At 35.9% G+C, this 10,253-nt stretch overlaps 1 protein-coding gene across 1 annotated transcript in view; it reads right to left on the bottom strand.

Annotated features, from left to right (window-relative positions):
• Nucleotides 1-10,253, bottom strand: part of FBN2 (fibrillin 2) — a 135,883-nt gene that overhangs the window by 49,509 nt on the left and 76,121 nt on the right. The window contains exons 25-29 of the mRNA XM_017877579.1: nucleotides 8,462-8,584; nucleotides 7,750-7,872; nucleotides 2,224-2,385; nucleotides 1,470-1,538; nucleotides 883-1,008 (exon numbers count right to left, since the gene is read on the bottom strand). Of these exons, the coding sequence (XP_017733068.1) occupies nucleotides 883-1,008; nucleotides 1,470-1,538; nucleotides 2,224-2,385; nucleotides 7,750-7,872; nucleotides 8,462-8,584 (603 nt within the window). The remainder of the gene's footprint in view (nucleotides 1-882; nucleotides 1,009-1,469; nucleotides 1,539-2,223; nucleotides 2,386-7,749; nucleotides 7,873-8,461; nucleotides 8,585-10,253) is intronic.

The following is a 10,253-nucleotide window of genomic DNA, read 5'->3' as shown; positions in this document are numbered from 1 at the left end:
TTTTTATTGTAATTCACATTCTTCAATTGGAATTTCTTTAAAGCCTGCTTTCATCCTATGTCACTTAGGCTAAGTTTTAATGCCAACTTTAAAGTGAATGCAGGTTGGGAAAGCCTTTGTCTTTGTAGCTTCTTTCAAATTAGTAACAATTCAGAGATTCTTAAAGCAGTACAGCTGCTGGTTGTTCTCCTTATTATATCCTATTTCTTCCAGATGCATTTATCGAATGTGTTCCAAAAGAAAAGTTACAATGGAAATAATTACGCTACATGTTTAATATTCAGTTAGAAGGATTCATTCATTTCACAATTAAATATTGAGATTCTACTGTAAGCTAGAACTTGTAGCTGTAATGATGAGTAAGATGTGGACCATGCCTCCAGAAGCCCCCAGTTTAGTGGTGAGACAGGCCCCTAAAACAATTGAAATACCATGTGATAAAGTGAGGGGACAGAAGCAAGAATGGCAGCTGCATAACCTTTGAACTTCTTCATACCATATAGTCCAACCTTTAAAAATTATTGATCAATATTAAATTAATGGTCACATTGAAGCTTACCAATTTTTCCTATGTAAAATGTAATGCTTATCAATATTTTCACTAATAACTTACTTAATATTGTAGGTTTTCACACTACCCCATTTCCCCAACTTATATTTAATCAAGTCTCCTAGAAAAATACAGTGAATTACGGCAATGAGCTGTAAATTAATTTGTCTATCATCGTACAACTTAGCCACATGGATATGAAAAGAAAAAAGCTATGAACCAGTCTTAATTTAGCCTTTTGTAGAATTTGAGGATGGGCCTTTCCCCCCAGGCCTCAGCAGCCATTTTATTTGGAACAGCATTGAGCATTTTAGGCATCAAATTCATCTCACCTTCACAGATGCGAGTTTCCTCGCTGAGGTAGTAGCCTTGTGGGCACTCACACTGGAAGCTCCCAAAAGTGTTGATGCAGTTTCCACCCTGGCAGAGACCTGGTAACTCCTGGCATTCGTCAATGTCTACAAAAGGGGAGATAGTGCACTTAAAACAGACACCTTCATGAAGGATAAGAGTTAGTATTAGATCTTTCAAAACTGTGATCTTGTAAGAATCAGCAGACTTCTATGCATCCAAATGAATGCACATTTAGATGGCAAGTTTATTCTGCTCAAGTATCTTCTCGGCTTTGTCATGGAACTTTTACCATTATCTGAGAAAATGAATAAAATAAGTTGGGGATTATTCAAGGTAGGGGACAATGGGAAAGAGTTTCTCTGCAGAACAGTCAGACATCAAATCACTGGGATGGATCATTACTGCTTGATAAAAGTGGTTGTTTAACATTTTAGTAATTAAAGTCCATCTGTAATTTTACTAAATTATCTTGCTGGGACTGCTCTGCCCTAACTTTTCCACCAGCTTTTCTCTAAAATTAACTCTTTACCTTGTTTAAATCTGGGTGACAGTGGGATTAGCTCACCTTCTAAAATGATAGTGATGGGGTTAGGTCTGAAGCCTTCACCTCCGGGACACAGGGTGTAATATTCCGCTACAAAACAATAGAAAAATAAGAGGTTTGATACCCATGTCCAAGTGGCTGAGACAACGAGCAAGCATTCAGCAAATGACAGGCTCAATATACTCATCCTAAGGGATGTATCCAAATTTTTCTTAGTGTACTTTCATATACATTTAAAGTTACATATTTTACATAAAAGATCATACTTTATTAATCACATACACAGTAGAATAACACAAACCATTTGTTTTCAATTAAAGAAAAAATTCCCTTGCAGTTCTTTTAGCTAGTAAATTAAGTTTAGAGAATACAGGTTTTGGTTCATGTTCATATCAGAACAGATGTTTCAATTTAAGGCATTCTATAAATGACTTCAGGAATACAACACACCTAAGAAGCTGAACTAAATAACCTTTGAGAAGAATCAGGAATATGTTTTATCTGTGATATCATGGAGATTTCATATTAGTACTATTCATACATGATTACGGTTAAAAATTATTTTTTTAACATATCATGATAAAACATAGGAAGAGAGGAATTCAAATCCTTTAACACTCTTGGCTGGTTTCAGTGTGATCACTGAAAGTAGTCCAAATTCAATTTTTTTGTTTTGTCCTCAGTAAACACTCCTTACTCCCAGCTCAGGAATAAAATTGCAACGAATCTTTAGACACCAGGTGGTTTTCTTTCTCTTCTTCAGCTTTGTACTTACTGCTATTGACAGGGGGGCATGTCTCACAGGGGTTTCCCCAGGCCTTTCCCAGAGAGCAGCAGCATGAAGAGCGACTGACGCCCACCCCGATCTCGGTGTTGCAAGACAGACTCCCATCTCCTCGAGGTCCAAACTTCAGGTAGCAGTTGCCCACACGGTTGTCTGTAGAGCAACAAAGGAGCTTACACTTGCCCTTGCTTACATAGTAAGGATTCCATTTTAGGGAAAAGTCACTCAAAGGATAAAATTCAAATTTTGTACATTAATATGAAAGGCTCCTTTTAATCCTTACTATCAAGCAATCGCCTGCTTTAAGTTTTTTCAAGATTGAGTTAGAGGAAGCCAATTATAGCAGACTTTCCTATGTTTAGAAATCCACACAGACCACATTTTCCTATACTCATGGAATGGACAAGATAGTAAGACATTTCTCATTTGGGACATACTGGACCTCCAATAATATGAATGCAACACATTTTTTGTATAATTAATCTATATCATGAGTTTATCCAATGGTTTAGTTTCAACTTGCATAGTTAACTTTGCAGATTTTGGAAAAGATAGCCTGTAACAAACTTAGAGAAGATATTTAAGGGATCAACTAATCTAAGGCTTTTCTTTATCTCTACAGTTATCATCCAGATCACTCCATTGAGTCTATGGGTTTAAATATTACTTTTTTGCTGAGAACTCTCAAATTTATGGTTCTGTATCTCATCTCTCCCATGAACTCTAGACCCTTCTGCCAACTGCCTATTTCATTTCTTCTCTTAAACATCTAATAGTTATTTCAAAGTTAACACATCTAAAATCAAATTGTCGATGCTCTTTCCTCCATGTACAAAATCTGCTGTCTTCTCTCCCAGTCTTCTGCATTTTCAATACAAGGAAATTCTTTTTTTTTTTTTTTTCAGTTGCACAGGCCCTAAGCTTTGACATCATTTTTGACTCCTTATTCAATCCAGTAATAAGGGCTGTCTACTCAACCTTCAAAACATATCTGGAATCAACCATCCTGGCTAACTTGTTGAAACCCTGTTCCTACTAAAAATACACAAAATTAGCCGGGTGTGGCGGTGGGCATCTGCAGTCCCAGCTACTCGGGAGGCTGAGGCAAGAGAATGGCGTGAACCCAGGAGGTGGAGCTTGCAGTGAGTGCGGATTGCGCCACTGCACTCCAGCCTGGGGGACAGAGCGAGATTCCATCTCAAAACAAAACAAAACAAAACAAAACAAAAAACAAACAAACAAAAATATCTGGAATTTGTCTACTTACCACTGCCTCTATCACTACTATCTTTTTTTTTTTAATCACTACTGAGTTCCAGCCACCGTCATTATCCCTTTACCTAGTCTAATGTAATAGTTTTCTAACTCTTTTCTCAACTTCCATTCTTGACTAAACTATGGTCTACTTTTCCTTCTGTAAGCCAGAGTGACCCTTCAATAGCATTACCTTAGGTCAGGCAACCTCCAATAGCTTCTCTTCTCAACCAGAATAAAATCTAGAGTTCTTAGCAGTCTACAGAGTAATTTTCATCCCTGGCTGCACGTTAGATTCATTTGGGCTTTTTAAAAAAACTAATTTTCCTTTATTTTTTCTCTGATTTTGCATTTTGTTTTTGTTGCTGAATCTCAGATGCAGCAAGATTCTCATGGTCCCCTTCTAATTCGGTTTATTTTATTTATTTATTTTTGGGGGATGGAGTCTTGCTCTGTTGCCAAGCTGGAGTGCAGCGGCACGATCTCGGCCCACTGCAACCTCTGCCTCCCGGGTTCAAGTGATTCTCCTGCCTCAGCCTCCCGAGTAGCTGGGACTACAGGTGCCTGCCACCACGTCCAGTTAATTTTTGTATTTTTAGTAGAGACGGGATTTCACCATGTTGGCAAGAATGGTCTTGATCTTTTGACCTTGTGATCTGCCTGCCTCAGCCTCCCGAAGTGCTGGTGTAACAGGCATGAGCCACTGCGCCTGGCCTAATTAGGTTTATTTATTCCTCATTTATTTACCTGTTCTTTCTCTCTCTTCCCCCTCCCTTTCTCTTTTATCCCTATTCTTCATTCCCATTCTCCTTCCCTGCCAGATCATCCAAATGTATTTAACATTACTACTTTTTACATGTGCTCCTGCAAAATAAATATTTTTGTTTTAATGTATTCATTTTAAATTTACACAAATATCTTTTGTCATACATCTCATTTCATTTCTATAACTTTTCTAGTCATGCTTGTTCTGTGAACCTCCAGTCTGTCGGCTTCGTGGTGCATAATTGCCTTTAAAAAAAACCCCTCCTCTCCAAAAATGGTTTCTAAAACCCTACCACCACAAAGAATGCTGCAATGAACATCATATATGTGTCTCTGTATGGGCATGTGAGTTAATGCCATTGGCACGTAGAGCCACAAAAGGAATTGTTGATTTACAGGGTTTGCCTATACTTAGCCTTCAGTCAGGAAAAATAGTCATCATTTACCAACTACATCCAATGAACCCTTTAATTTTACTATTTTAAGTAATTTTAAAAAACCATTTACAGAAGAAAGGTATATTATAAAAACTAATATACAGAAGAAAAAAGTTGAAAACAACTTTATTAGCAATATTAATAAGAATTTAATCATAGCTAACTCAACTTTTTAATCTGTATTTTCTTGGTTTTGAAGATATTCTACTCAAAATGATCTTCTGAATGCAACTAACTGCTTATCAACTGTCATTCATGAACTTGGAATATATCCATTTTGTAAAAACCGATTCCAGGTTTCAAACACATCTCTCATAGGTTCTAGCTTATCATTATTTCGGTTATTCTTGTTCTTGCTTCATAAAAATGCAATAGCCAAAGGAATTTTTGAAAACATTAACAGTTCATGATTTTGTTGATGAGAGGACAGCTGTCTTCTTTAAAGGCTACCAAACAGAAAATGTTTTCATTTTTAGATTTATCAACACCAATTAAAATAATCGATCTAGTGACTGCATTTCTACATCACATATTTCCTCCCAATAACCTTTTATACATACCTGCCTTTATCGCTGTCTGCTTATGAATCATATCAATTGAATTTTGGTACAGAAACATCATGAAAATATGAAAGAATCCACGAACCTGGGATGGTTCAGGTTCTTGTTACCAAATACTGTGGGTTGAAGTTCTTTTTATTGACTAAGTGGATGAGAATACTTCATTTCCTTTGTCTACAGAAATACACTGTCCATTCACTTGTTGATTCTGAAGTTTGAAAAAATTCACCTAGGATATTCGTCTCTGAAGGCACTTAGTCGGGGATTGTGCTTAGATGATTCATTTCACCATCACCTTTAGAATCTAGACGAAAGAGCTGCTCTCTGTCTCTCTAGTCACCTGACTCAACTAACAACTGTGAAATATTTTCCACTGTCATTTTTTTCTTTTTGCCAAAAATTATGGCCAGAAAGTAAAGACTTCTAAATTCTCAACTGTGTTCAATAAATGCTAAAAGAAGATTTCAAGTAAGGTGTCTCCAGTCTTCTCTTGTACTTTCTTGAGAAAATGATGCAATCCTTAGGGCAATATAATAAGGAAACTGAAGGATGATGCAAGTGACATTTTATTTCACTAATGCATGTTCCTTCTAGGTGATGCCATAATTTTCCACTTCTTATTATTTTATTCTGTTTGTTGTATCCATTGGACATAATGGTGAACAATGATAAAAATAACAGCTAGGATGATAAAACGTCAAAATGTTTCAAGACAAAGGAAAAACAAGATCTCTTAACATTTTATAATGTTTCAGACTTATGAAAGGGTCCAATAGATTCCTATGGCACTTTTGAGATAGAATGAGTCTTTGTTTTTTGGAACTAAGAATGAATGAAAGCAATAAAGTGTCAATCCATACAAATAGAATTGCTCCAAAAAGAAACTCAAAAACTAACATTGATTATACATTGACAGTTAATCAGTGTACTGTTGTGCAAGTATATTCTCTGCGGGGCTGCCCTGGTCTACACTTCTACCAGCAGAACAGGATGCTCCTCAAGGCCCATGTCCCCATCAATACTTCACATTATCCAAGTTTCCTAATATTTGCCAGCATATGAGGTGTAAAGTGGTATTTATATAATTGTTTCAATTGGATTTCTTATTCCTAATGATTTTGGTCATTTGTTTGCTTACATTTGTTAACGTTTAGACTATTCTCTTTTATGAGTTGCCTATTCACAGTCTTTGTTCCAAGGAAGTTTTTAAGAAATATTGAGGCCCCAGTGAGTCAGAATTTCTGGGGGTGTAACAGGCATCAATATATTTTCCAGGTTATAAATGGAGTTTACTATGCAGTCTGGGTTGAGAATCACTTTGTGAACTGGGTGACTGCTCCTCTGATTCCTCCCCTCATCCCTGACCCCTCCACTCATATCCTCTCTTGCTGCACACAGCCTTGTGCTATGTCTCTAACGCACAGTCTTCTCCTACCACAGGCGCTTTGCACTGCCTGCTCCTTTTAACTGGAGGCTTCCCTCAGAGGTCCAGTTGGCTTGTCCCCTCCTTAAAGGCTCTGACTCCCTCATTCATAATATAACATGGCAGTTCTCCTCCAACCACCTCCAGTGCCAATTCTGTTTGTTCTTGCTTTTATTTATCTCCCTGCCTGTAGAATGTAAACACAAAAGCAGAGAATGTGCTTGTTCTGTTCACTGTTGCAACTCCAGCCCTTAGACAGAAGGCGCTCAATCTTTACCAAATGAATTATTTTGAATGGAAAACGCAGAACTTGGAGTAGCCATAAATGACAATTAAAAGTATTCTCTAAAACTTGAAAACAGTATATAAGGTGGGTACAAATCACGGCAGCAAATATTCCTCCCATTTGCTGCAGGCCCAAAAACTGACACTGAGGACAGTAGGCAGATTTCTACTCAAGCAAGGAATTCTCCACTCCTCCCTTTTTTTGTATACTTCCAGAAAATTTTCCAGACCATTTCCTTCTCTAGGAAAACACAGGAATAGCGCAGATAGTAAAAGCTGGACAATTGGTTTTTAAAGATCAGAGGTGCTGACCACAGATTCCGAACCTTCATTACTGCCTCCTCCTCCTCCCTGTCATCTCTCAACTTCTGATCCAATGGTTTGGCTCATAAATCCATCTATCTAATTCCTTGCTTCTCATCACTTCATTTACTTCGCTATATGACCCTTCCAGTAGGCAGAAGAAACAGATATTCTAATAGCTATACCACCACTCTGGGTTATCCTGGCCAAACGCTGGACAAGGATCCAGGTGGCAACCTCGGCTACTGCCTTAGCTCTGCCATTTTCAAGCTCTGAGACCTTGAACAAATGACTGCACTTCTCTGTGCCTTGGATATCAAGTCTGTGAGAGGAGGAAGGTGGAGCTGATTTGGAAGACAAACACAATAAAGGCGACCACATAATGTTTTGTTTTTAAGTTAACTATAGCAAACATTCATCACAGCTCATTACCAAGAGAGTTTGAATACTCAACTTGATCATTCTATTTGTTTCATATAGCTTTACTTACCAACACAACCCACACCAGTTGGGTTCAACTGAAAATCGGGTGGGCAGTTACACTCATAGCGACCAGGCGTGTTGACACATAGGCCATTGACACAGTTTATGGGATCTGCACACTCATCAATATCTAGGAGAAGCATTGAAAATGCCCAGGTTACCATTTTTACTTTTTCTAGGAATACTGCTGTTCCAAAGAATTTGGTGGAATTTTTGAAAGTTAGTAGATTAAAGATCACTAGAAAGACTCAACACAATAAAATAAAGATCTTAAATTTTGATATATACCTAAAACAGGTTCCACATATCAAGCACACAGTATTTACGACAGCATTTAGTATCCTTGATAAATACATTGTAATTAATTAAAATTTGCAACTCTGAGGAAGAAAAAATTATGTCACTATTTGCGTAACAAAAATCACAAATATACATGTATATATAATACATATACATGAACATATATACAGAGACATTTTACTAGTTTCATTTCAGATATTTAATATTAACAATTATATAGATAACAATTTAATATTATTTACATAAAATTGCATCAATTCCATAGCTACAAATAAACGTATCTGAATATAATTTTCTTTTCAGAAAATGTGTAACCTAATGCATAGATTAGCTAAGCAGAAATCTCAGGAATTTTTATGATTAGCACAGAATATTATTTCAATGAATCAGAACACAACTTAGCCCATAACTGACCATACCTGTACAGTTCCCTCCAGTTCTGTCCAATTCATAACCATCATCGCAGATACAATGAAACATTCCAGGCAGGTTATTACATGTTCCAAAGACACAAATGTTTTGGAAGGAGCATTCATCAATATCTGAAGATTTAAAAAAAATAGGAATCTCTTATTTACAAAGACATTTTAAAATTTTAATGTAATGTCTAGCATTAGTGCATTTTTCTACCCCCCCAGATGTTTTTATTCAGTAAAGCTTTTTTTTTTGTCTAGATAGGTAAGTGCAAAGGGCAAGCAACTAATGTTCACCTATGGAACTAAAATATAAAAGAAATATTGTTTCCTTGGTAAAATGAGTGTCTAGTATTTTAAATGACTTGGATTATGATAAAGAAGAGTTGGCTCAAAGCACAAAAAATACAAAAATTAAATATAAACATGTCAAAGAAATGAAATTGTGAAAAAAGATATAAGCAAATTCAAAGATTCTAACTAATTAGTGCAAACAGCAGATATTTTATAGTTGATAAATGTTTTATATTATGAAAAAACAAATATATAATTATTTTTAAATATTGGAGATATTAAAATTAACTTTTTCATTAATTTAATTAAATTTAATTAAATAAATATTAATTAACTCTTTAGTTTTTACTTCCTTTTTATTTTGCAATCTTCTCTGTTATTATAAAGTAGTTTTAAACAGAGAAGAAATTTCTTCCCTAATTTCATGTTAGAAAGATGGTCCATTGACCCCATATTCTAGTAAATTTCATTAAAATATCTCTTGAATTGGACTAAAAATTCATTTATGAAAAGTTCATGATAGTCTTCCATGAGGCTGTGACTCAAAGTTAATAAATATGAAGTTATCACTCCTCACTCAGGTGAAAATCAATGTGTATGTATAGCTGTGGAAATAATCTGAATTTCTACTCTCAAAAGAGGACGGACATTTTTGTATAAAAATTGCCTAACACTCAGAGAATGCAGATCAGTCACGTCATTTTAGGCTAGACTAGACAAGTCATCCTAAACTGCTGTCATCAGACAGTTATATCTTAAGTCTAAACAAGACTTCTTTGGTCATTCATTATAGTTAAAATATTGGTTTCAACTATCTTAGATTTAACGTATGGTTCCAATCATGTTCACAGTTTACCATATGCAAAGGTATTTTTTATTGTACTGGGGTAAGAAAGTTATTCTCTTTACATAAATGAGTAAAAATTCTTTAAGCTAGATTACAATTGAATTGTGTTAATTTATATTCAAAAAGGGAATTGTACTATCAGCCTTCCGAGTATGCATTTTTTTGCTTGTTTGTTTCAGACAGGTTATTGATCTATCACACAGGCTGGAGTAGTGGCACGATCATGGCTCACTGCAGCCACAACCTCCTGGGCTCAAGCAACCCTCCCCCTTCAGATAACCAGGTAGCTGGGACTATAGGCAAACACAATCACACCAAGCTAGTTTATAAAGTTTCTGTAGAGACAGGGTCTCCTTATGTGGCCCAGATTGGTCTCGAATTCCTGGGCTCAAGTGATCCTCCTTCCTTGGCCTTCCAAAGTGCTGTATTAACAGGTACGGGCCACCATGCCCAATCTATTTTACTTTTAAATGAACTTTATTAGAAATTTCTTCCACCTAAGTAATGTAATTGTTGTATAAAGAAGGTATTTTAAAAGATTACTGTCTTTCCTTTGTAAAACAGATACATATTCAAAAATTCAAATAATACACAAAACAAATAGCAAAACAATTACTCAAAAATGTTTCCATCTAGAAAGAATCATTTAAGATCATT

This window comes from Rhinopithecus bieti, unplaced genomic scaffold, assembly GCF_001698545.2.
Source record: "Rhinopithecus bieti isolate Rb0 unplaced genomic scaffold, ASM169854v2 scaffold_10351, whole genome shotgun sequence".
Taxonomy (NCBI): Eukaryota; Metazoa; Chordata; class Mammalia; order Primates; family Cercopithecidae; genus Rhinopithecus; species Rhinopithecus bieti.
The sequence above is the reverse complement of the archived record's forward strand: the minus strand, read 5'-3'. Positions and strand labels throughout refer to the sequence as shown.